The 27,478-nt window shown below is 39.4% G+C and overlaps 1 protein-coding gene across 1 annotated transcript; it reads right to left on the bottom strand.

Annotated features, from left to right (window-relative positions):
- Nucleotides 1–276: 276 nt before the first annotated feature.
- GFRAL (GDNF family receptor alpha like) lies at nucleotides 277–27,181 on the bottom strand. Its single transcript, XM_059467685.1, has 11 exons — nucleotides 27,164–27,181; nucleotides 25,026–25,671; nucleotides 21,801–21,935; nucleotides 15,698–15,856; nucleotides 13,772–14,188; nucleotides 13,019–13,075; nucleotides 12,083–12,410; nucleotides 9,843–10,102; nucleotides 6,474–6,572; nucleotides 1,406–1,487; nucleotides 277–364 (listed from the first exon to the last, which is right to left on the bottom strand). Exons 1-11 carry the CDS (start codon nucleotides 27,179–27,181, stop codon nucleotides 277–279), a joined length of 2,289 nt encoding a protein of 762 aa, XP_059323668.1.
- Between the last annotated feature and the right edge of the window lie 297 nt (nucleotides 27,182–27,478).

Here is a 27,478-nt window from a genome sequence, read left to right as displayed (position 1 = left end):
CAGTGTCATGTGTATCTAAAAATCTAGGAAATGTACAGCTCAGGACAGATCTGTGGATCTACACAAATAAGAGACAGCACAGTTTTACCATTTTTACCCCTTTTTTCAGCTTTTGAAAGGCTAAAAATAAGCTAATAAATATAAAAAATATTTTGTATGCTTAACTACAAAATTTCATAATTTATAGTAGTTTTTCTAATATATATTTTATTATCACATATGTACAACAGGCTGGCTTTCAGGAATAGCCTTAAAAAGCACAAGCAAGAGAGTAGTTCATCTGTGACTTTTATAATGGGCCATAAATGTTTCAGAAGAATGGTCTGGCGAGAGACGTCTTGACTCATGTTTTGTTCTGCAGGCTCTGAAAACAAAGAATGTGCATGTATTTAACAATGAACTACACAGCTTTTGGTTTGAACTTTGGCTTAATTGAAATCAGTGGCAAATTTCTCCTCTTTTTATGATGAACACTGTGGTATAAAATAATCCCCTTCATTGTTATTAATGCATTGTTCTTTCTTCCATTTTCTGTATTCTTTAAATCTGAATTTTCTTTATATGCTGATATTTCTGTAACTGCAAACCTAAAGAGAAAGCCTCTGTTCCCATATATCCTTGACTTGCCTCTTGCATTTTTCTACAATTCCTCTTTGATCTGCCTCGGAACTTAATAATGAAATTTGACTCAATATCCCTCCCACTATATATAGCTCCTGCTACATCATGTTCTGTTACCTATCATCTGACAGTGTAATTCTTGAAATCTGGCCATTTAATTTGGTCCAAGAAAATGTATCATTTAAGAAAAGGCCATGTTCATTTAACTAAGTGAATGCACATTTCTGTTTTCTTACCAAGCATTGGTGTATGTGCAGTTTCTCATACAGAGGGAGGGAGGAAGGAAAGGAGGGAGGGAGGGAGGGAGAGAGGGAGGAAAAGAAAAGGATGGCAGGGATAGTGGGTGTTGTTTACAGACTCCTATGAGCAAAAATGGCATTTGGCAAGAATCTTAACTACAATAGCAGCATTCAAGATTTGGTTTCAAAATATGTTATAATGCTGAATATTCTCATTTCCTTTTTGCATTACCCCTGCCTGCTATGGGGCTAGGAAAGTAGTCTCACAGAATTTTTGAATTCAGATTTCACCTTCCCCTGCCATGGGACAGGAAATGAAACCTCCCAAAGCCTGGGATCTCTGCATGAATGGAGGGCATTGTAGATACATCTCGTATTTCACCCTTCCCTGCTGACACCCACAATGTCAGTTCTTTCCATCACTGGGGCATGCTGGACTGTTTCTAAAGACAATCACAATGCCCACCTTTTAACTGAGTCAAAACATTTTATTTTCTGTTTTTTCAATTTCCTAGAACCAGTGATTAATATCCCTATCAAATTACCTCATCTTTAGGAGAGTCAACAGGACTATTCCTAGGATGAGAGCTATGCAGGAGGAGTAAGCAATAATGTAGACAGTTTCACCTAAAAATAAAAACAGAAATCAGAAATGAAACATCTGCTTGCTTAGTAATAAGAATCAGATTTGAGATCTGTATTGGAAATCATACATATGTGAGCCAAATTAGCTATCAGTTTTGACAAAAGTAATTAAAAGGAGGGAAAAGATCTAGATGTATGTCAGTGGTAGAAATAATTCTACCTTTGCCATTTGATCCAATGCAATTTTCAGATTTCTTTTAGTAAATACCAGCTTCAACAGCATTTCATATGTATAGCATTACCTTTCACTCTGCTGCAGGGGAACAGCTTGTTACTATGACTTTTATTTTGGACTATTCTCCCTTTTGATTTTAAAATCTTAATGTTATTCTGTGTATCAGAGCAGAATTGGCTCTTACTTATCAACTAGACTTATTTTTATGTATTACTGTAATTACAGTGTGGAGCAATGTTCCACCTAGAATCAAATTAACATCAAATGGGATCTAACACTGTTTTTCTGGGCCCCATTCCTGTAGAGTTTCCTTTTTCTGTTAGGCTTCTCACCAAGAAGTCACTTTGGTGGCTTATGTGCTAAAAATTCCAACTGTTGAAAAACTGGGAGCTGTTACAAATTTTATTTTCCAAAGGAGGGGTAACTCTTTTTTTCCCTGACGTAATGAATCCATTGGTTTTGATCAAATATGTGAAAGGAACATTTCACTTGGGAGTGCAATATAAGCCCTGGACACAGGATGGAGAGGTGTGACAAGTGGCCACAAATGCAGAGCCACAAGCATAAAACATGAGACCTTTCTGTGACGTTCCTGTTGCACAGATTCCGTTTTTGTACACTCAGGTAAGTTTTGTTAACAGAGGAATTCAAACACAGAGGGCCCTGGCTGCTCCAAAGCCTCTCCATCCTATTAGCTAGTGAAACATTCCCTAAGGAAGGGATGGATCCCTGGGCTCAGCACTGAGCCACCACTCTGGGCTGTGAGAAGGCCATATTCTGGTCTCTGAATAAGTTATCAGTTATTAGGTGCTCCATGTGTTATGTATATGCACATAAAACATAAATGAGGCATTTCTGTGTGCACTGCATGCATGCAGCAGGGGTAGTGTGTCATATAAATTCATATAAATGTAAGCACCGGTGGGGTGGATGCTGCAGCAGCCCTGGCAGCAGAGAGTGAATATGGTTTCCACAGCAAGGAAAACAAGGAGCTGAGCAGGGTGTTGGGCCTGCCTGGCACTCATTGTAGGACTGTGCTCACTTTTTCTCAAAAAACTACCCCACATTCAAGTTTTCCGATGTAAGAAAATGAAAGCAGTGATCAAAACACAATTTGCACAAATCTAGTGAACGTTCCATTTAATCCAGTAACCTACTGGAAGATATTTAAGATGGTAAATTTTTGAAGAAAGAGGTCTGTCTGAGGTCTGTCTTAGAGAAGGACTGCTAGTGACATATATTAAAAACTACATCAGCAGTTGGCCTAGCTCTCGAGTTACAGCATTTATATGAAATGATGGGTTTTAGCAAAAGAGTCATTTGTAGACATTGTTTTCAGTTTGAGTCTGAACTGTACATGCAGCTATTTTTGAAAACTTTTTACAAGTGTAGGAGCAGTTGTAGGGGCAACACTTTCTTACTTTTGTGAAGTGGAAAGTGACTTTCACACATATTTTAGGCAAATGGAAACTTTTAAAGTATGTCACCACAAAAATTATTATATCTAACATTATATATTGTACAGTCATGGATGCTTAAAAGTGGGCTAAAAATTTTTCAACAGAACATTGTGATCTTTTTCTTATAAAATTTGTAAAAGGTGCTTCATTTCAATCAAAACACTGACGTGACCAACTGAATTTTTTTCTATTTTCTTGACAAAATCTGAAAAAATGCTACATTTTTGATGAATTGATGGTAAAAGAGATGTTGATTCAGTTCTATCAGGAACAAAGACGAATTTTGGTGACTCTTACGCTATTGTGGATCTACCTGCTTAGGTATAGCTAGTGCATGTTCATCAAACAGATTAATCCCAGCCTCTGCTCAGAGGTTTCTTGGCTACCTGCAGCTTGTCACAGGCTTTTTTCTACATTTATAAAACTGTCAGACTGACAATGTTTGATACCTTACACATTAAAGTCACTGGAGCTGAACTAATCTCAGTTCCCACAGCAGATGATATACTTACAGATAAACCCTGCCAATTACCTGTTTATCTAAACATTCTACTCCTTGGTAGGAAATATATGATAACGCTACAATTTAAGATGAAATTTCAAAAATTTTGGATCAAGTCCAATTATATTGTATTTCACAAGAGCAGGCTAAGTGTTCTGTATTTCTAGTTTCCTCTTCCATAAACAACCCAAAACTTAGCCTCAAAGCTCCATGGTGATGAAAATAAATCCTTATCTTCCCCCATGAATCACTTTTCAAACCAATGTGCAGGAAGCAATCTTCTAAATTATTTGGGTCTGTAAAGTCATTGATATCATTTGCATAGGATAAAGCCAAAGCCAGGCTGAAGATGCATAATTAGGTAGGCATATTAGGAGTTTAGAGAAATCTTATTTGATTTATAACTTTTTGATATTGTTTTCAAAATGAGATCAAATTCATGCTTGCAGGAAAAGTCTCATTAACTTTTATATGGTTCTGACTCTGCCCACATCACATTTTGTTAAGAGAGTTGCATCAGCCCAAAGATGACTCTGTTGGCCTGTTCCCTCCTGAGAATGTGAATGTGTTTAAATCCAGTCCAGATTTTCACAAAATCCTGGCATCACATTTTTTACACCAAACCTGGAATAATAATTTTTCAACTTCCATGGTTCTATTTATTTACAAATATATTTGAATATAGGTATATATGCTTAGATTTATTATTTATTGTGAAAGACTCCTTCTATTAAAGCAATGTTATCCAATGGGATGATTTGCAATGCTGCTGAATAAAACAGAGAAATTGAACTGTTTTTTTGAACAGTACACTATATTTTTAAGTATAAACCTAAAAAGAAAAAGCTGAAGACATGCTGAGTTTCTTCTGAGCATGTTCATCTGTAGATGGCCATTCATTTCATCTGGTGAAAGAGTTCCTTGTATCTTTCAGTGACAAACTAAGTAAAGGATTCTTCTGAGATTTTAATGTAGAGACATCAGCAGATTTTATCTCATGTTTTTTGAGCAGAAAATAGCCAAGAAGCAAATGCCTTCAAAAGTCTTCACACACGTGAAAGGCCATACTTGACAACTAATCTGTTTTGCCTCTGTGCCTTGAATTCTTTTTGGGATTTGATTTCGTTAAACATAAATATTTTGTAAAGATGATAATTCCCTTTGCAGCCTGAGTAATGCACATTTATTAGCATTTGAATCTAGGACACTGAGTTAGATTTTTGGCAGTGGGATTTATGAAACAATTTGCAGTATGGTTTTTACCACCAGGCAGATTTCCTGAATCAAATTCTTCTTGACCTGACTTCCTATGAGACTTTCACGGCTTAAAGTTCCCATCTCATGTACATGACAGCTACAATAGAAAGAATATTTTATTGTATGGTTTAGGCTGCTCAGCATTCTTTTTATTTTTCTAAAGCTATCCAAAATTCTGTTAAGACTTCAAGGAATGGTTTTTGGAAAATATTCAGACTTCAATGTGAACCAATTAACTGGGTGCAGGCTGCTTCTTGCAAATATTTATCTGAATCTCTAAGTGAAATGTAAAATGCATTTTACCCACTGAAAGGGTCTGCAGTTAGAACTAGTCACAGGGGTGCAATATCTCACATTTTCATTTTCTCACTGCAGTATTTCTTGTACTATGACTTGCATTATTTAACCTTTAGAGTCTTGTTCCAACTAGGCATTCAGGCTCCCTCAGCAATTGGCAAGGAGAAGTCAATATTCAGCAAATGCAGTCCCAAAAAGATTGGACTACTCTTCCTTTGAAGAGTAGGGTCCCTTTGAGGGTCCCTGACTTTCTTTTCTGGCTACAAAGAGCACTTGGATAACATGCATGATTCTTAAGGAATTTTAATGCTAACAGCCAAATGCTTAATTATGCACACACAGGTCTCAGGAATCCCATTCCCTTAATCCATTTTTATATCCTTTTTATCCCTTATCCAGGTTGCCCACTTCAGCAATAGTTGAAGGATGGAGAGGTTAGAAGTCACTTCATTTTCTACTGCATGCAGATATTGAATTAATTTTTTCACAGTCAAAAGTGTTCTGTAGGAAGAGTTCTGGGAACTAATTTTAGTATTAGTCTGGAAAATTGTAATCTGCCCTGCACAAGGTAGAACAGGTCATTCTCATTAGAGGTGATATTTGTGCATTAAGCTCTTTATAGTTCTCACTCTGTAATTGGGCCCCTCAAAAGGAAATATAAAATAATATTATTTCAGCAATGAAAACATTTGTATATTAATTCAATATCCTTTAGCTTTATGTTGCTTAATTTCTTATTGTAAGCGCATGGAAAGAAAAGCAGCAGTTCTAGTAAAAGAAATAAAAGGAAATAAAAGTTGCAGCTCTTCAGCCCAAGGGGTACTGTGTGCCTTTCTGCTGTGTAAGAAGGTAGAGTCTGATGAAGTGTAACACAAGCCCCTTCTCAGACCACTTACTGTGGCTTCTAATTTTGTTGCTGTAACTACTGCAGAAAGTCAAGAGAGATAGAAGTAGGTGTGACATCAAAGATAATAATTTGTGTTACACATTATGACTACTACTCTCTAATGACTGTACAAAGAGTCAGGCTCTGGCAGGCTTAATAGCTTAATTTTCCCCAATTATAATACAGTGATTGTGAGACATCTATTTCAAAACCATTTGTCAGGGTAATTGATTCAGTCTGATTAACTTTATTTTGTGGATATATAAGCTAAGCCAAACAGGTAGGGAGATTTCCAGACCAAATGAAGGAGTAGCAGGTCGAGCTCACTTGCCTGAACCCACCCAAGGAGAGCAGTGCTGTGGAAGTCATGGAGTGACTTGACCAAACTCACCTTTAATTGCAGAAGAATGGAGCTGTGCTCCGGAAATCTTTTCCCCTGGCATTTCTGTATTTACCCAGTGAAAACCCTTCTTCTGAATAGAAATTTGACCTGGATATTGGAAAGAAAATATCCATTTAAAATATTACTTTAAAATTAATATAAGTGAATATTGCTTGATATTTTGCTAACTACCATATAATTTAAAAAGAGACCTATTTAAAAATACTGTTGACTGATATTTGATGAACAAATTGAATGAGTGCATAATAGTTCTTCCTGTTCCATCTCAGTTTTTCTTATGGATGACAAGCATGCTTTGAAAACATTCTCTGCCACAAAAGAGCTTAAATTCTCTTTTCACATAAACTGTTTTAAAAATAGGCCCACCAAAAAGAATTGGGTCCACCAAACCAACACAGAAGTGGTGAGAAAGGGATAGAAGTCTGAAGTAATTTCCACAAGGCAGAGTTTATTCTTCAGCTGCATTGTTAGACCTCAACAAATTTTTTCAGGAAGTCCTGTCCTCTCAGTGGGCATAATTTTATGAATATATCTGAAAATATATCTCTTTGGTTGAAATGAAAAATAGGAGGTTTACTTAAGTATTATAGTTTACAGAGTGGAAGGCAAAACCATACAAGTATACATCTGCTCACTCACATGAAAAACAAGATGAGAAATTTTTGAAATATAAGAAAGGCACACATTTGCAGCCTGGATATTGGCTGTCCAAATAACAATGGACTAAACCTACCTGGTCTTTGGTTTTCTTTCTGTGAGATCCAAAAGTACAGCCCGGACTTAAAGTATTTTGGAGACCTAAATTTTTTCTTTCCCTCACTGACATTTTTTCTTATTCCTGCTGAGACACTGATCTCACATTGGCAATGATCCACCCTGTGTTTCTGCTTCACACAGCAGCAGTCAGTCACAATTCTTGCCTTTTACTGAGTCTGCAGTCCTTTCACTGTGAGCACAGCCTTGAGAACAAGCACTTGGAGCAAAGGCAGTGCCATGCAAGGGTAGGAAGATGAGATGGTGCAAACACCACTCATGGACCAGTTCTAGAGGCAAAGATCCCCTTCTCAGATCCTGGGTATTTGCCTATCCAGAAATCTTTCAGAGTTACAGATCATTGCCATTGTAAGAGTGAAAGTCAGCCAAAGATCACCCCCAGGCCAGAGGAATAGAATAATTCAGCACATGGGGTTGGGTGGGCACTGTACAGTAGTCACTCCACATCTCTGTACTGCCATGCAGAGTATTAAAATGCAGAGCATTAAAAACATGCTTTGGAATAAAACCTATGATCATCACCACTATCAGTTTAGCTGTATCACAACTAGACATCTAGGACAAAGCAAAAAAAAGCAAAAATAACAATAAGCTGGAAGTGGTCTGTAGAGTAGGTAGTGATCCACCAAAGGCTCTGGATCCCTACATTCTTTTTGTTTAACTGCCAGGAAATTGTTGCACAACACAAGAAATATAAGTTTCCATTCTTCAGTCCCCATTAGGTTAGGGAAGTTTCAATCACAAAAACCCTCTAACCATTTTATCCTGAGACTGCTTCAGGGAATGGCAAAAGCTCATCAGCAATTATTTGATTATTCACACATGAGGATCATTTTTTTGCTTTGTAGGTAAAGAAATAACTAACATGATGATTTGCTCACTCATTTGGACTGTTAAATTCAGCCCTAAAGCAAGCAAGTAAATAATATTCATCAGCAAAATCACTGCTAGAAGTCTCAAGTCTAAGTGTGTTATATTATCACTTTTCCAGGGGGGTTGTTACAAGATTTTTAATATTTTCTCAGAGTCTGGATTTGAGTAATGATTAACTAAACTAAGAGCTGTGTTTCAGCAACTTGATTTTAATTTTAGGGCAACCTTTGAGGGACATGAAAAAAAGAAAAGACATCCTTATCAGTGGTACAATTTTGGTTTCTAGACCTAAAAGAGCAGCTACTTCATTCAATGAAATGCATGCACACAATCCATATATGTTTTCAAAACACTGTCCATCAGGCAAAACTATGAAAGAACCATTTCTTTTCATTGAGATCTTTAGGTATCATTACCTCTCCCAAGTTAGTTTAAGAATATACATAATCTTGGAGTATACATGTAGAAGATAGCTGGCACGGGGCATGATGCACCAGTGAGTAACATACCCTAAGAGGATTTATATTGCAAAATAGTTGGTGTGATGAGTCAGAGATTTAAGGAGAACAGAATACTTTGGCCTTTGTTCTGGTTGATGGACCAGATGTCTGCATGCAGGTGGAGCACTGCAGAGGCTGCAGATGAACCTTCAGGTTCAGTTTATACCACAGGAGGCCCATGCACCCTATGATAGAGAACCACCCTGTGATGTGACCCAGGACACAGTAAGTGGGGACAAAGAGGAGCTTTGCTTCAAAGGCACTTTGCAGTTTCAGACTAAGACAGTAACGTTTGCTCCCATGTTGTCATTTATTGCATTAACAATTCTCTAAATCAGAGGTTTGGCAAAGACATGTAAATTTGACAAAAATATTTAGCTAATTAAGCACGTGAAATTCATTACTGAATCTGTGAAAGTAACTATAGTTCATCTTAATTACATCCAGTGTTTTTACTGAAGACCAAATCCTAAAGCCTTCTTTAAATAATTGAAGCTATGTTCTGCAGAATGAACTCTGTTGCTAAATATGTGTAAGGTTTACTAATATTCAGATTCCAAGAAGAAAAGAAAAAAACCCCAAATGCTACTTTGTATTATTTGTAAACTTTATCTGTATTATTTGTAGACTTATCTAATCTGCATATTAATATAGACTCTAGAAATTATTTCTTTATTTCAGAAAATTCAGGTAATGAGACATGTGGCCAATTTCATTTTTCCCAATACCAGAGGAGGAAAACTCTATGTTCTGTAGGGAGATAGAACATAGTAAATAAAGGTAGTATGTCATGTATCTAGGAACGTAATCTTACCCCCTAAAGAGTTGCAGCTGAGCCAATTATTAAAGATTAGGAGCAGGCCACAGCTGTAGCCAATAAGAGGAGTGTTATTAAAATAGTGGAGTGGTTGGTTGAGGGGATCTGGAATCACTTGGCTGCTGTGAGGACAAGGAAGAGTCAGTGCCTCGAGGAGGTGCCTACAAGAAACATCAAGGAGGTATGAAACTCCAGCAATATGGAACCCTTGCAATGTAATGACAATAGAACTCTTGCACTATAATGGCAACATGTTCAATTTTTGTTTTGATTTGTGTTTTTAAAAACCCAGAGCTGCAGATCTTGCTGAAACCAGTGGTAGCAAAGATTTGATGTAAATTAGGATCTTAATTCTCTTTAAAACAGATTATCTAAGTTGTAAGTGTTACTCACGCAAGTCCCTGAAGCAGGATTTGCTGTGCAGCATGTGGTGGAAGAGCTCACACAAAGGCTGCTCCACGGGAGGCACGTTTTGGCAGGTGCACTCTGTGAGCAGCATCGTGCCCCAGATGCTGACGAAGGCTGCTTTGCAATCAGTGGTGGCAGAACAGGGCACGTCACGCTTGAGCAAGGTTTCAAGACAAGCTTCATCATTATAACATTTTTTTGTCACATGTCTCCAACACTTTGACTGAAAAGTTGTGTATTTTTTCCTGGTGGGGGGAAAAAAATAAAGAAAAACAAAAGAAGTGTACAATGGCACTTTAACAAATGTGACTTCATAAAAAGACGTTTAATGAACACCACTAAAGAGAGTGTATTTCCAAGGTACCACTTAAGCCTTAAAAATTGCAATATTCGCTGATAGCTGATATAAATTCTGCTCTGATTTTGAGAAAAAGCAGCAGCACTTCTAATCAGCCCCTGCTTCCCAGAGTCCAGGAAACACAGTGTGAATTCCAACAGTCTCAGATACTCAGAGAAGAAATGTGAATACAGGAATTAGACCTGTCATCCCAATGAAACCACACCATGTGCTGTTCTAATGGATCCATTTTTGAGCAGTGTGAAGGAAGACTAAGCATTCAACTTATTTAGCATTAAATAATCTACATCCACTGTCAACCCCTTGGCCCCCCAAATGTTAACACAATATACAATGTCAAAGGCTCAGGAAAAAGCACAGTGAACTTAAAGATAAATTGATAGTAGAGATAAATTACAGGAAGAATTAACTTGTTACCCAGTTCAGTAATCTCAAATTATTTCCATTTAGTTGCTGTTGGGATGGAATAAAATTGGCTTTTAATGCACTCTATATGACAATAGAAAATATCCATTATAAATTAACTAAAAATATGTAGATAAATGTTAAAAACAAATTTATAATATTAAATTTTAGGGGATGATAAAGGTAAAGTCTAGTATATAGTACCTTAAGCTATTAAAATATTCTTCCTTAATCATCTATGTTATAACATATAATAATTTATATATGTTATTAATTTGTTATATATGTTAATAACATATATGTTATATATGTTATTAATTTGCTGTTGATATTGTGTAGTAGCCACAGGCATGTCACATGGAAAAGCACGGACTGTTGCAATACTGGGTAGAAAATTTTTGTAAATATTTTTATTACACAAGCAAGGATCTCAAAGCAGATGCCACCTCTGTTCTAATGGAATTATTTTCATTCACCTCCTGATTTATGGATGTGACTAGCTGTAATTCACAGACTAATTTTGCTAATTATATGCATTTATTGTCAGTGCCAGGAAACATTAATGTTCCCAAAATGATGGGGAATTCAGCCATAATGACATTACATGTCTATACATGTACAGACATACATTTATAGCCCTTTGGCTGTTCTCACTGACATCAATCTGAATAATCTGCACAAAACCAAAGCCATCTCTTAGCCTCCTGGTTTATTGACTGAAGGTTAATTTCAGCACAGCTTTGAGGTAAAATTCAACTCTAACCCACAAGGTGACCACACTGAAAAACGAAGTGGGCCACTTGACTGTCCTTAAAAGGAGGCAATTAGGTAGAAATGCAAATATGGGTAATCCTGTTGCATGTTTTAAAAATATAAAATGAAATGTTGGAAAGGCATTATCCTTCATGAGTTTGGTGGTCTATGCATGTTTCAGGCCAGATTTTTCAAAGCTTTTGCAAGTATCCTTGAGATGAAGAGAATGAGATAAAAGATTTTTGAACAGGCCAAGCTGGTTGCATGGCTGTTGGGTACAAAGGGTCAGACTCTGCCCTTGAAAGGTAATTACTTTTACCAAACAAACTTTGTCTGGTCTGCTGCACGACTTGGGCAAACTGCTGGAGGGCAAAGGTACAGACAGGCAGGTGTTATCTGAAGAAAGGGGTAATGAAAATATGAAATAGCATAGTTTGTCCAGCAGAAATGGTGTTAAGTGTCATGATACAGGCAGAAGAAAAGCATGCATTAGATTCCGAACCTTTCTGAAAATTAATCACTTCAGTTTACTTGTGGGATTACTTCAGGAATTACCACAGTTGATCCAAACATCTGTGATGATGTCAAACACAGCAGATACACTGCAGAAAATAATTTTGTTATGGCTGGGATATATATAGTATAATAAAAATGGTTTGACAAAACCATTATTAAAAAGCACCTTAGTGGGCAAAATACTTCTACTCACCTGCACAATTCATTCTCTTCACACATCTGGATTACATTCAGACATGATGGGGGTGGAACTACGGTAACTGCACAGGGCTTGCCATGGAGAAGTTCTTTGGCTCTGTGGCAGGATTCATCATGCTGGATGCAGTCACAAAATATCATCATTTGGGCAACTTCAAAAGGCATGTTTCCATAGAAGAACCTTATGGCTGCTTGACATCCTTCCACATTGCACTTCTTATTTACTGAGCACAATTTTAGGTACAGGGACAGCTGTTTGTTACACACTTCATCTTCAACACACTCCCTGTTCACATCCAAACAGCTCCTGTTTGTTGTGTGTGCTAAAACCAATAACAGCTTTTAAAATAAAATCTCAAGAAAATTTTTCTCAAGTGATGAATGGTAGGTGTCTTGTCTACATAATTCCAGTAAATCAAGCTTGATTCCCAAAATTGTGATCCAGGTCCTCCTTCTTTCTTGCTTCTTTTAAGCCTACTGATTAACTTCATACTTCTTTCTTGCTCTGCTTGCACTGCTCACAAGCAACCCTCCTGAAACAGGTGAAATCTCCAGTGTGCAGTCCTATGCTCAAGTAATGAAGAGAATATAAATGGCCTTTTTGTGCTTTTAACATCAGTTTAGGTATTTTGAGACTGAAATAAACCTTCCAAAGATATCTAGAAAATTCTAGACCCTAAAATGCTTATGGGGTAAGATTTGCCTCTGTAAGTTTGGCAGAATCATGGTTGTTACCTGATTTCCTTTTACATTACTTGATTTTTGGGTTCTTCTCTACCCAGTACCTTAACTAAAGATATGTCTGGTCTTTTAACTCCCTGCTCATCCATTTCAATGAAAAGTATTAATTTTAATCTGAAGGAATGTTGTACACTCTCTGAAAATTGAGCTGAAATTATTTATTAGGATTCATAAGTAAATTCAGACTTACCTTGTTTGGAGAGAGCAGATAAACCCCATTGTAATTTTGTTTCCATACTAATATTGTCTAGAAGAAAAAGATACAGGTACAGGCATAAATTGTAAATATATCTTAGCCTTTTAAGTTTAAAGTATTGGCTGTCTTGCTGGCATAGCACCAGGAATAAAAATAAATAAGAATAAAACAAATTAATTTGACCAAATAAAACCCACTAACAAATTCTGAATTCACTATTACATATATTCATAAGCTTTGGGGTCAAAGCACAGTTTATCAAAGGCTGCTCCTAGCATTTTTTACATATTTAAAGATCCTGTGGACTCAGTAAGAGTTTTGTAGAGCTTCTCAGTGCATTATAAAGTCAGATTTCTTGTAAATATTTAAAAACCAGGGGCCTTATTATGTTTATCAATGGACCAGTTTTCAAGTTCAACTGACTGCTTGTCATGACCTAAAGTCAAGGGTAGCAGACAATTCTTGCTATTAGTAAATTATTTTTGTTGGTCTTATACTGCTTCTAGTTATAGCGAAAAACTGAAATTGACTGATTTATATCAGGTTGTATCAAATTAACTCATTAAAGAACAACAGTATTTGCACTCAGACTATCATATCGTATCAGATTCTGAATTTATTTGTAAATAAACCTCCTAAAATGGACATATTTCCAAATTTGAATTGCAAATAGGCAAAAATCCCTTTTTGTAGACTGTGGACACTACTGCTGTGTAGAAAGCATTAGGCTGCTGGAAGAGCACTAACTTGTGTCAGTGACCAGATTTTTCTCACCATCAAGATCAGCATTATAGTCATCATCGCTGCCATCACTGTCACCAGCTCCCGAGGCCTGGCTCTCCTGCGAGTGCTGTAAGCAAGGGCTGTTGAATATTCCCTTCCAGATTTTGATGCATCTGGCCCGACGCGGCTCTGGGCAGGTGCACCTTCCCAGGGCCGTTGTCCTCAGCTCTCTCCAGGCCAGCAGGCAGCTGGCGGGCCGGGGGGAGCTGCAGGTGCCCGCGGGTGCCCGGCAGTGCCGCCGCAAGCTCCGGTGCGCGGCCCAGCAGCGCGGCTGCCCCCGGCACAGCCGCCTCGCCACAGCACAGCTCCCCAGATCCTCGGGGCTCCTGGGGGGCCTGACACCCAGCTCAGGGTCCGACCGCGAGGGAGACTCCAAATAGTCTGCAGAAATAGGTACAAACAGTTATAAATCAAATGGATGATGGGTCATCATCACAGCACCAAAACTCGGGAAAAGGGTGCTTGTCTGAATGTATTACAGCGAGTGAAACAGCCCTAGCTTAATTCTGAGCTGTGTGCAAACACATAATAATTCCAGTCCTACAAACTAATGAATCTTCCTCGTGTTTACTGTGTGCTGTTAGCTGTATAGTACAGTCCACTCTAACAGTTCAGCAGTAAAACAATAGTAAAAAATCCTCACTAAAATTACTGTATAAAGAGTTTAACTTCTCATAATTTTAACCACCTACAGCTTGGACATATAATGGATTATCATCTTAAGCAAATGCATCATTTTTAAAGAGAGAATGACAACTCCAGAAGATGGTTGATTCATTACCTAAAATAGCAATTGAAGTTAGACAGGGAGAATTACTCCTGAAAGTGCCTAGCAACACCATATGCTGTCCCTTGTAGGTAAACTCAACACTACTGTAAGTCTATCCAAACTTGTTTCTATAGTGGTGAGAAATGTAATGTCAATTGTAAAAAAAAAAAAAAAAAAGATATCATTTTGCTAGAAGCAAAAGCAACTGTTCCAATGACAGCAACATTAGGCTTCAGATATCCATCCTTCTTGTTTGAGGCAAGGAGTTTGGGGCAGATCAGGATGTTACTATTCCCTCTGCAATAAGGCCACATAGTCTAGTACTATATGAATGTCCAGTCTAGTACTATGATGAATGCTGTGTGAGGCCAGCAGGGTGTGATGGATCAGTGCCAGGAATCACTTTGAAACTCACTTTGCACTCTCATTCACTGGCTGATTTTATCTCTTGTGTCAGCTTTGCTAATCATTATGCCAGGAGACTTTGAACCAGAAACTGCAACTTCTTCATGTACTAAGCAATTCTCAATTACAGAGATAGACTTTCTGCAGGGATAGGGGTTCTCAGAAAAATAAAAATAAATTGAGGGGAGCTTGGCTCATTGATTACAATAATATTTTTAAAAGATGCACTCTGAATATTATGTACAGCTTTATGCAGGTGGTGACTATGTTTCACACATCCAGTAACCTCTCCTAGATGTAGTGAAGGTCCTCGTGCAACACAGTGTGACACAACTGCACCCCTGTGCATCCCCATGCACTCATCCTCCCATTCAGAAGTTACTGAAAGTGGCTATATGCACAACCTAGATCCAGTGGCTCTTAAATTTCCCTGGGCATTGAGTAGCCCTCAACACACACTGTGTATTCACTCTTGCTTTCCAGTGGATTCAACAAAAGTTTTAGAAGTCATTTGGATTTCTCACATGCATTTCATTGCTTTTGTGGCATTTCTTTCATATGCATGATGGAGCATGAATATCAAAGAGAAGACAAGACTAATTTTGGGGGGCATTTATCACACTTGAGAATATGCAAAGAAAGTTGAATCCACTTAAAATGGTGGTTGCAAAATTACTGGGTTTGGTCTTCATAATTACACCTTCATGTTCAGTTACCTTTGTTGATGCTGCACAGTTCCCCAAGCAAAGTTGTGATGCTACAGATATCGTCTTTAGTGCAGACACAGTTTCTAAATTCTGGGTATTCATCAGCCAGGACCTGGATTATTCTATTACATCCAACACTGTCTTCTGCCTTGCATCTATTACCTAGAACTTGCCATTAAAATTATAATTTCATTAATGCTTATGAATGCTTAAGGGATATGGTTACGTAAAACAATTCAATTGAAAAACAAAAATATTATGCTTTGCCAAGAGAAGACAGTCTTATTTTACAAATTTTAAATAATATTCAAAGTAATATAATAAAGCTGTGGGTACAATATTGAGTTCTTTTATTTGATCCAATCCATTGCCAGAAGATCTTCTCTCAAAGTACATAAAACCTTAAACTCACATCTTTTATTTTAGGCAGATCAAGCACTGAGACCAAACTAAAAAGGTGCCTAGGCGTGGAAGGGGTACAGCCTGAACTGAGAGACTTATCTTGGTCCTGTGTAGCAGAAATGAGGTGCCTGGTACAGGGACAGGAACACAGAGTGCAGGCTTGAGGCATCACTGTGTGATGGAGTGAGAGACAGGACACAGAGGGCAAAGGCAGCCCCATGATAATGGTGATGAGAACCCCAGGCTGAGGAGATGCTTGCTCTTCTCTCTCTCATTTGAGGGTGGTGCAAGCCTAAAAATGCCATTTGGATATTCCCTTGAACCCCTGCCCCACAGAACAACTTCACTGCCTAAGTTTAAGAACGACAACAAATTTAAAGCAGCCCAAGAATAGTCTGATTTTTAGGATTTTTTGAATAAAAATGAGGGAGAAGTTAACATTTAAAAAAAGGTCCAGGAACCTTAGTTTGCTGGCCTAGTTTCAAGTCTATTTGCATGTGCACTTGGACTCAATGGTAAAGACACACAGGATGTCAGGTCATATTTTCCACGTATGTGTGGTGAAAATAAAGAACATGTACTAGTTTGTGGTACAAAGGTAAATCAATCAACCATCTACTTTATGAGCTGAAAGCTTTTAAAAAATATTATTGTTATGATGATAGTGGGACTGTGTGCATCCTCAGCAAATTTGCTGATGGCACCAAGCTGTGTGGTGCAGTTGGCACGTTGGAGGGAAGGGATGCCCCTGGAGGGATCCTGGCAGGCCTGAGAAGTGGGACAATGCAAACCTTACGATGTTCAATGAAGCAAAGGGCAAGGTCCTGCACCTGGGTCATGGCAATGCCAGACACACCTGCAGGCTGGGCAGAGAAAGGATTGAGAGCAGCCCTGCAGAATGAGACTTGGCTGCAAAGGTGGATGAAAAGCCCATCATGAGCTGACAGTGAGCGCTCACTCAAAGCCAAGTGTGCCCTGGGCTGCATCAAAAGCAGCGTGGCCAGCATGTGGAAGGAGGTGATTCTACACCTCTACTCTGCTCCCATGAGACCCCAGCTGGAGTGCTGCATCCAGCTCTGGTGTCCTCAGCATAAGAAGGACATGGGACTGTGGGAGCAAGTCCAGACAAGGGCCAGGAAGTTGATAACAGCACTGGAGCTCTTCCCCTACAAGGAACAGCTGAGAAAGCTGGGCCTGGAGAAGAGAAGGTGGTGTGGAGACCTCACAACCTTCAGTATCTGAAGGGGCCTAAGGGAAGCCAGAGAGGGACTCTTTGTCAGGAACTGTAGTGTAGAACTCCTGTAGAACAAGGAGTAATGGGTACAAATTGAAAGAAGAGAAATTTAGGTTAGATTTTAGGAAGAAATTTTTTACTGTGAGGTTGATGAGACATCAGAAGAGGTTGCCCAGGGAGGCTGTAAATGCCCCATCCCTGGCAATGTTCAAAGCCAGTTTGGTAAGGCCTTGAGCAACCTGGTCTAGTGGGAAGTGTCCCTGCCCATGGCAGGGGGGACTGGGGCTAGATGATCTCTAAGGTCCCCTCAATCGTTATCATGATATGATTATATGATTTATTATTGCTTAAGAAAGTTATACATTACTTAAGAATGTTACAAGTGAAGCAATTTAATTTGATTTAGATAAGTTTTATTTTGTGAAAGCCATGATTTACCTTGTCAAAACAGGTATGTGGATCCCCAAACCAGCACATTTCCTCTCTTTACCTCATAGATATTAAATGTCTCACAATATGTAAGAGAAGCAGTCTGTGGCTCACGAGATCCAGCCAGGTCACAGGGCAGCATGAGGGCTGGTTTCTGTCTCCTGAGCACACAGGCTGATGTCTCTGCCCTGCAAATGGTGCTGCCTGCTCCCTGCCTGGCTGCTCCCCACAGGTGTGGGGCAGCAAAGACTCTGCACTCAGTAAAACTGCAAGTGACAAGAAGTTCTCTGTCACCAGCACCACGGGCAAGCTTTGATGTGAACACGTCTTTAAAATCACTTATATGTTGCTGACACAAATAGCAGTGGAAGGCAGTGGAGGCAAAGCTCTGCAGGAGGAAACACTGCATTTTGCCACTGCCTGAAGTGATGAGAATCAGCTATTCCTGACTTCACATCCCTGTCCTGATCCCCCTTTTTACCAACAGTCTCTGCATTGCCCTTTCTCCAGCTGCTGACTAAGGAGGGTTTGGGGGATATATCAAATAATACACTGCCAGTGGGGAATGTCCCAGGCCAGCAAGAGCTGCAGGTCCCAGCCTCTGCTCCCACTCCACCTCTTCCATCAGCAAAGAAAGAGGTGATGGTGGCTGGGGTTGCCTGTATCTCTCCAACCCCATCTTCAAATTTCCTTCTGCTTTTTCAGAAGTAGATCATGACCCCAGACCCTTAGCACTCACAGTTCCACAAGTCAAGGAACTCAGGAGATTTATTGAAGGTCACAGACATAGGATACTTCCTGACCATATAAACAGGATGGAAAGGATGCAGTGACATGGCCCACGAAGATGAGTGTGTGGATATTCTACTCTGCATTTTATCAACTAAGAAAGGGAGAATAAAAGAATTTCAGGAAAATATATTCCAGTAGAAAGACAGCAATAAAGATCAAGGAGGGGCTGGTGTAAAAATTAGCTTATTCTGAAAATTTGTGACTGTCTTTTTCAAGGTCCAGATCACACCTCAAGGGTGAAGGTGAGTAGAACTAGAAGAACAAACCCCCATGCCCCAGTGTATTTTGCACAGCACCCCAGCCTCACTCAGCTCACCTGTTTGCATGGCACTGACCAGTCGTGGCCAGGAGCTGGGGCTGAGTTCAGTGCCCCTGTGCTGTGATCTCACCGTGCTGAGTCAGCACCTGACAGCTGGAGCTGGGGAGAGGCTGTGAGGCCACCAACACGCAAAGGGCACGGACACAAGCAGGAAGCACATCAGATTTATGGGGCTCCCTTGCATGACTTCTTAAAAACTGTGTAGAAATAACCTATTATCAGTATTGCTCTGTTTGTACATGGTATTGATTCAGCTGTGATTAGCAGCAGAAAATATTTTATTACTGGTTTTCAATTATTGTTGCTTTACCAGGGATTAGTTCTAGGTAATATATTTTATCTTATACATATGCTTCTAAGGCATTTAAGAAAAAAAATGCTCTCTCAACCTAATGTTTGGCAGCCATTATTCATAATTTGATTTATTTATAGGTGCACAATTCACGTACACAGGACCACAGATAGAGGCATGGCAGAGTAGAAGCTGACACTCCCAGGGTGATAATCTCTGCTTTTGCTTAATCAGCTCTTCAGTCATCTCAGTGGGAATTGAATTTGAAGACTGCAGGGGAAAGTGTGAGGTTTTCCTCTCTAGCACTGGTGAGACCACAGTTTGAATAGATCTCCAGAGTTCCTTCCAACCTCAATGAGTCTGCTATTCTAGGAAAATTAAACTCATACAGATCTAATTCAAAATGTGATTCCTTAAAATGAAAGAGATCTGAGTTGGTTTTTTTTTGAAAACCTTTCCTGTTTCCCATTCAAAAAAATAAAGAAAATTTATACTTATGGTTAAATCAGTGTTCAGAAATGTCTTTTTTCACATTGAAACAACAGAAGGAAAACAAACAAATAACCAATCCCACAAATACACCATAAAAACCCAAACCTAAAAATCTTCATTCAGCAGTGCTGAAACTCTTTTGATCTTTTCAAAATGAAAAATCTTATTTCATCAAAATTTAATATTTCTATATTTTCTATCCTGACTCTGTTTTTTCTTTCCACCACATTTTGGCCACAGAGGTGAAAGAAGGATTGGATCCTGAAGATTATAAACTGAGACTCTTGAAATGCTGCTGGATAGTGGGGAAGAAGTGATGGAAAATTTGACAGGAAAGGAGTGACTTAGGCAGTAGTTTGGAGAGTGTTCCCAGACCTGCACTGAAGAGCAAAAGATGCAGGTTCTGATAATGTACACATTTAACTTTGAGGTTACAGTCTGATGGGAACTGAGTTATCGAACTCGTACCCCAAAGGAGTTTCATTATAATTTGTAGTTAGGTTTTCCACAAAGAAACTAACAAAACAAGTATTTACCCCATTGTCTATTGCCTCCAAGTAACATGTTTGTGCTCAAAGGACATTTTCCATTCCTACAGCATGAAGTTTCTAGACTTGCACATGACAGTCAGTGTAATGTTACTCTTACTGAAGATGCTGCTGGTGGGTTTTCTATCACTGTTTCTGTGGGCTGTCTGAGAGGTACCACCAGCTGTCTGAATGGATTCACATGCTCTAGGATCATGGTACTAATAAGCACATTTAGTATAATTTGTCCTAGACCCAACACAATATCTGGGTGCTCTGCAATGCTGGAGAGTCCTTGCCAAAAGCTATTGTCCTAAGGAAATATACAGATGCAAGTCCAAACAAGCAGTCACAAGAATGAGTATTTCTGGAAGATTTCTCTGGCCCAGTTACAAATATCTTTAATATCAGTGAATAAGTACATAGGATAATAAGAAAGAGAAATGTCATATTATGGGACAATGTCATACATCCAAAGGGGGGCCACAGAAGCCATCATGTTTGCCCATTTCATCTGGCTGCAGGGTACCAAGATTAACAGGCTACAGCACAAATATATATCTTTGTGGCAAGTAGTCCTGGTGCTAATGTGTTTGTGAATGATGTGAGAGAAGTAAATTCAGCTTGTTCTGTTTTGGTCCTGGAGAGCTCATCTTTAGGGCACTTGAGCCAGAAAGTACTGCATATTCCAATTTATTTTTTTTCTAAACAGCAGCCATATCTTTTGAAACTGTTTCATTTCACATAAAATATTCAACAGATCAATAAAAAATGGGCTGAAGCCCAGCTGCTTTGGGAACTGTTGTAACTGTTATATTATCATATACTTTTCATTTACTTCATCCCTTCTTAAAAGTATTCAGACATTTTATGCAAAGTAGATAAGTATCTGGAAAGGGACACACTAAGAAAGACCCCAAAGAGAATTTTCTACTCTAATTATTTCAAATATTGTCTTGTGACTTGGGACATTTGGAACATCAAATACATGCAACAGATCAGACAGAGGCATTCATTCAGGTAGCTCATACTAGAGGTGAATGTTTTATCTGTTTCTTATTCTAGTACAATAATTAAAAATTACTCTAAGTAACTACCACATTGTTTTGGGTATTGTGTTATATTACAGAACCACAGAATTGTTTAGATTGGAAGGGACCTTCAACCCCTCTGCCATTGGCAGGGATGTGTTCCACTGGAACAGGTTCCTCAAAGCCCCGTCCAACCTGGCCTTGGACACTGCCAGGGAGGGGCAGATCAACTCCTGCAAATTGTGTAAAACAAAGCTGGAACTTCTTCCCCAGTTGCACACAGGCTTTTTTTAACAGGATCCCACAGAAGCCTAATTTCTGCTGAATTCAGACTTCTTGAGTTGGTTCAGGCTCTGAGTTTGTTCCTAGTGCAGAAATTTCACCTATCACTTTCTTGAAGAGACAGTGTGACTGTTACTAAAAGTAGGGTTGGCCATTGCAAAGGATTTCAGAAGCTGATTGTATTCTGCCCTAATTTTTCTCTTTGAGATTTCACAGACTTCATTTAGTTACCGAGCAATATTGTAATAAACTATGAACATGCAATTGCATATAGCAATTCAAAATCAAGGTGCGTACACCATACAGAATTACCTGAAATATTGCAGGCATCTTCAACCACATTCCAGACACTCTCACATCCATTTCCAGCATTAATACATTGCTCCCTCAAGTGCAGACAGTCAGTAGTCTGGACAGTAGATATACATGTGAAGTAAATGAACAACACTGTAAAAACAGAATATAATGACTATTTAAAGCAGTAGATACTGTACTGACCCTTTTCCTTTAAACACAGATTTTAAAAATATAATTTACTATGGTTTTTTCTATAGATTCAAGTTTGCTATCAAATTAAATTTTAGCAGAACAAAGTTTTCCTCCACTTTGTAACTGGAAAATTAAATTTAAATGTTCAAAGTTTCAGTGTGGCATATTTTGCATTGGTTTTGCCCCAGTATTATAACAGTAACCATAGTTATATATGACATTGATGCATGGATATATAGAAATTGTTGCAGTTCTGAGCTCCATAATAAATTACAGAAAGGAAGACAGTATAAAATTCAGAATAAACAGTACTTTATTCACATGAAATCTCACCAAACGAAGCTGTTTAGGAATTCCTATGAATAGAGTGTGGGAAAGAGATTTGACAACTACAAAACTGTTAAATAATAAATATGATTTTATTTTATAAATACAGTACTCTTCACTCTCTTTATTTTTATTTCACAGATGCATAATTTCTTGAAAGCAATCTTCACATATATGTCTTCATCTGCTTTCCTGAGTGCATTGAGCCTGCTAATTACATTAAAAAGTTCTGGAGGTTTCAAGGTAAAAAAAAAATTTATAGCAGCACTGCCTGTGACTTATCAGTAGAAAATTAAATTGCCTTGTTAAGAAAGGATAAATCAGATGGGGTTTAGCTCTTTCATTAACATCCCCATGGTAAGGCAACCTCTAATTTGTAATCATGTGTCTTTATTTTCTATAAAATTAAGTTTCAGTCACTGATTTCAGACCTTATCAAACTACCTGCTGAACACCTGATGTGTTTTCTTTAGTTGTTGAAGAACACAGCATCTTTCTGACAAAATACCTTCCCCCCCCACCGTCATGTTCAGGTAAATTATTGTGGAATTTGAGTGGTTTCCAGCATTGTTTAATCCCTTAAACCTCATTTGCAAGAGGCATGAAATGTTGCTTCAGGATTTGTTCAGACCCTAGCTGAAGAAATTAACTTTTTTTCAATTATGCATTTTAGAATAAGAAATTATATATCAAATATCCCTCTTGATAACCTCAAAGAGCCACTACTGCTTAGAGGTGATGCCATTCCTTCTGGAAATTATTTGCCAGGGATATAATGCTGCTGCTGTAGGGAACACTTTTCGGACGCGTGTCAATAAATATGAAGCAACATTTAATACATAACAATGGACAGGTGCAACAGCAACTAGTGTGCCTGTGAGACAACAAAGAGGCCACATGTGCTTATTATAGCTGGTGCTAATCCTTGCTCAGTGGTGCATATTCCCGACAGTTCCCAGATCCATGCAGGACTGGTGGTGATTTCCAGCCTCAAACACTCCCAGGCTCTGTCTGCCCATCAGCCTTGAGGACATACTGACAGAAACAGCTCCTACCTCTTGGCCTTGAGGAATGTGCAGCTGGCCCTATCCATAGGACAATTATGGCTTATTATGGCAGCATTTTAGTTCTAGGACTGCCTCCAAAAGGTCTTTCTTATTTTGAAATTCCTCACTATTTATTCAGATGACAGGAAAAAAAAAAGTTGCCAAATACCTTACAGGGCAAAATGACTGCATATATAAAACAATACAAAATTATAAACCCACATATTTATTAAGAAAAGGTATTTTTCTGGATGACTGTTTATCTATTTTTTAGGTTCTTACACAACAGAAGGTTTACTCATCTGACTAGGATTCACATCACAAAGTCTCTGTGCTCTCTTCCTCGTGTTCAGACAGTTTTCAAGGACCAGTGGCTGGGACAGTCAAAACAGGACTGACTGCACAGCCTTCCTGCTACGTTTTAGGGAGTATTTCACACTGCTGCCCGTTTTGAACCTAACTGGAAAGTGGTCCCAAAATAAGAGGGGATATTTTTGCAAAATAAAGAGGTGAGTAGCATAATCTATGATTTAAGGCCCTTCAGCCGAAGGAAGGGCTTCTTTAGGTCTAATGACCTATTATGGATGGGTCTTTGATTCCTCAGCAGTACAGAGGGGGTACTCAGCCAGAAACCTACATGAAACAAACTGTCCCATACGATTTTAGAGTCCAGGGCACTGTAGCTTATACAATTTCTTAAACTGACAGATATTACTTTAGTTGCTCTCTCTAATTATTTACTCTAGTGTTTGGAATACTAAGGGATTCTGCATAGAAGAGTTGAGGGTATTTAAGAGTTAGTTTGCAGCTAAAACTTTTAGCAGGATCCATATTGACAAGAAGACACACATTTAAATTTCTACAGATGTCTGTATTTTTATGCAAAGGCCTATTGATTTGCTGGGTAGGTGTACAATTCTCTGTTTTCTGTAGAATTTGGTGCCTAAATTTAAAAGGAGGAAAAATAGAAATATTTTAGCACCTTCATTTTGCAGATTGGGAATCAAGGAATGGAAGAATTACATTTCCCAATTCTGCAATCCTAAAATAATGCAAGTAAGTAATAATGAATATTAGGAAGCCAAGCTGTGGTTTCTATCCAATGGCAAGAGCAGTAGGATAACAAGCTCCAAAGGCAAAATGGCAAACTACAGCTGAATATACTTTGAATATAGTTGAAAAGTGATAAAAAGACAACTTTATTTTAACAAAACCTAGGACAGAACTACCTACAGAATACTTTTAACACGGAAATATCAGTTTAGAGTAGTGGGGTGTTAAAGAGAGAAGAGCATGTATATAGTGAGGAGAAAAGGAGAATAACAAAAGTTAACATACAACATACTTGTCTCACCATATTCTCCTGTACCAAATCTTTCTGTACCAGCCTTGTTGACTTTCCCCTTTTCTCCACTCAAGCCCAAAGGCAGTGTGAGCAGCCCTGTGTGTAGCCCTGGCAGCACCCAGCGCTCCCCGGCCAGCAGACAAGCGGCTGTTCACCCAGAGCAGGCGTCCGGGCCGCTCCGCTCCGCTCCTGCTTCCCGCCGCCCTGCCCCAGCCCTGCCGGGGAGCGCTCCCGGGGCCGAGCCAAGCCTGACACCCGCGGGAGCAGGAGCCGTGCCGAGGGACAGAGGGAAGGAAGGGGCGGCCGGAGCTGCCCCCCCGCCGCACTTACCGGGGCCGAGGAGGGCGGCTGTGGCCATGGCGCTGCCACAGGAGCCGAGGGGGGCCGCAGGTGCCGGAGCGGGGCCGCAGGTGCCGGAGCGGGGCCACAGGTGCCGAGCGGGGCCACGGGAGCCGAGCGGGGCCACGGGAGCTGAGCGGGGCCACAGGAGCCGAGCGGGGCCACGGGAGCCGAGCGGGGCCACAGGAGCCGAGCGGGGCCACAGGAGCCGAGCGGGGCCACGGGAGCTGAGCGGGGCCACAGGCGCTGAGCGGGGCCACGGGAGCTGAGCGGGGCCACAGGCGCTGAGCGGGGCCGCCCCTTCAGCACCGGCTCGGGGACAGCGCCCGCCGGGCCCGCCCGCCGCTCCGGGCGCTCCGAGCGGGGGCCGTGCTGACTCCCGCCCGTACAGCGCGGCCCCTGCCTCTGCCCCTGCAGCGCTGCCCCTGCCTCTGCCCACCTCCTGCGGCCAGGGCACGGAGTGAAGCTTCCCGCCTCCGGGAGCGGCCTCGGCTGCCGCTGGCACACCCTCTGCGTACATTTCTTCTCTTAACACAAACGCTGAGCCGGACCGCGTCCAGATGACACGCAGCAGTTCTTCGGCAGCTTCCACGGGATCTGGCACTCCCTCCGCGCTTAGTTCTCTCTCATTTGATCTCTAGAGAAATTAACAGAGGAGGTCTTTGGCTGCCGCCTCTAAACTCCTTAGGAAATGCCTGTTGCTATGTCCTATCACCTTCTGTAAGCACTTTTCAACCCATTTTAGGAGTAAATTTGTTTTCATCTCCCATGTGGAATACAATCTTGATCAGTTAAGGAGAGAGAAGACTTATGCAATATGTTGGATGGCAGACCAGGGAAACAAATAATTAATCTATAGTCTGGTCCCAGATTGGACTATGAGAGTAACCTCAGGTGTTTCACTAAAATACCTCAAAAACCAGTTTGCTGTATAAGTCAGCAGCTGACTTGGTACTTAACAATGGAGCAGTCAGCCATAAAGGATGCAATCATACACCTGCTGGCTCTAGTGTGTGTGCTTTTCTTTTGCAGTGGAAGGAGGAGGAAAAATCAGATCCCTACTGATTTCCCCACGCTACTCATGAATCTTATTTTCACAATTTTTTTACTGTATTTGGTCCTTAAACAAAAAGATGTTATAAAATTTTCAGCTTAGCTATTGGAGAGACAGATATAGCGGTTGAAATCTTGTCCCTGCTGACAAAGCAAAACTTGACCCAAAGTCCAAATTTGGGTTATTTTTCTTAGCTCAGGAAAAATCTATCTTGCCTGTAATTTCTCTTTTTATTTTATTTTACGCATATTTTTAGCTAGTTTTTTAAACTGCATTATTTATGTAAGCTCTTAATCACAAAATTACCAAATATTTGTGGGCTTTTTAATTGTTCAATAAATAATATATTACTTCACCCAATATATCCAACAGCCACAGAAAAACCTAATTGTCAAGTAGAAAGAACAGCTTGAAAGATTAATGTAATTTTAGCTGTTAGACAAATTCTAGGTTGGAAAGCTAAATTTGCCTTTGCTTTGAACCATTGTAATATGCAACAGTAGGTTATGATACGTCATTGAGTGAGGGCTGACTTAAAGCAATGTTTGGTGTATTCTCCATCCTATAAAACACTCTCCAGGTTAATAACACATATCAGTTTTGTTAAAAACAGAGAATGAGATGGTTCTCTCTATTTAGTCCAGAAGAAAAGGAAAAACATTGTGGTTTTGGAGGCGGGGACAGGGAGATATTATCTTGCATTCATTGTGACTGCAAGGCACAAGCTTATCACTACAGTGACAACAGTAAAGGAGAAACAGGTCAGGAAATCAGACCTTCAAGACTGTGAAATATGTTGAGACACAAAGCACCAGAATGATGGTGGCACAAGAACTCATATCTGCAGGAACAAATATGCTGTGATTTAAACCCTATGTTTAATGCTGCTGTGGACAAGCAGAAACAATGGCATGAGAACTCCGTTTCTCCATTTATCTCCCTTTCAATAGTGGAAATATTAGAATAACAAAGCAGCTAGAGGTAGCAAAGCCCAATCATGGCTCATATTTTAGATAACATTCAGTATTTATATGCTGGATAAGAAATGTTAATTCATTATACACTCTCTTCTCACAGCTATTTCTATCTCCATTGCTGGCTATTGCTCACTATTGGGTTTATTTCTCCTTGTGATTATTTCAATTAAAAAAAGGTATTTCTTGAAATTTTAAAAACTAAAGAAATAAAAGAATAAAAATATTTTTATCAAAAATATTTATTTTTTAATGAAAAATCTTTTCATAAAAATAACCAGATATTTTTCTTGATAACCATATTTCACCAATATTTAGCTTGATGGCCAGAGTGTCTGGCAAAAATTGGTTAATGCTCTCTAGCTCTCCTTAGAATTTCAAATCTGATATAATATCTGAGTGTATAATTTGTGTCT

This window comes from Ammospiza nelsoni, chromosome 3, assembly GCF_027579445.1.
Source record: "Ammospiza nelsoni isolate bAmmNel1 chromosome 3, bAmmNel1.pri, whole genome shotgun sequence".
Lineage (NCBI taxonomy): Eukaryota > Metazoa > Chordata > Aves > Passeriformes > Passerellidae > Ammospiza > Ammospiza nelsoni.
Note: the sequence above shows the minus strand (reverse complement) of the source record. Positions and strands in the feature narration are given on the sequence as shown.

Excerpts from the sequence above, each read along its gene's own strand:
- GFRAL (XM_059467685.1), bottom strand. Across the intron at positions 6,573-9,842 it reads ATCCTGCTTCAGGGACTTGC|GTCAAATTTCTATTCAGAAG; the intron begins GTGAGTAACACT and ends TCCAATATCCAG. Across the intron at positions 1,488-6,473 it reads CCATTCTTCTGCAATTAAAG|GTGAAACTGTCTACATTATT; the intron begins GTGAGTTTGGTC and ends TTTTATTTTTAG.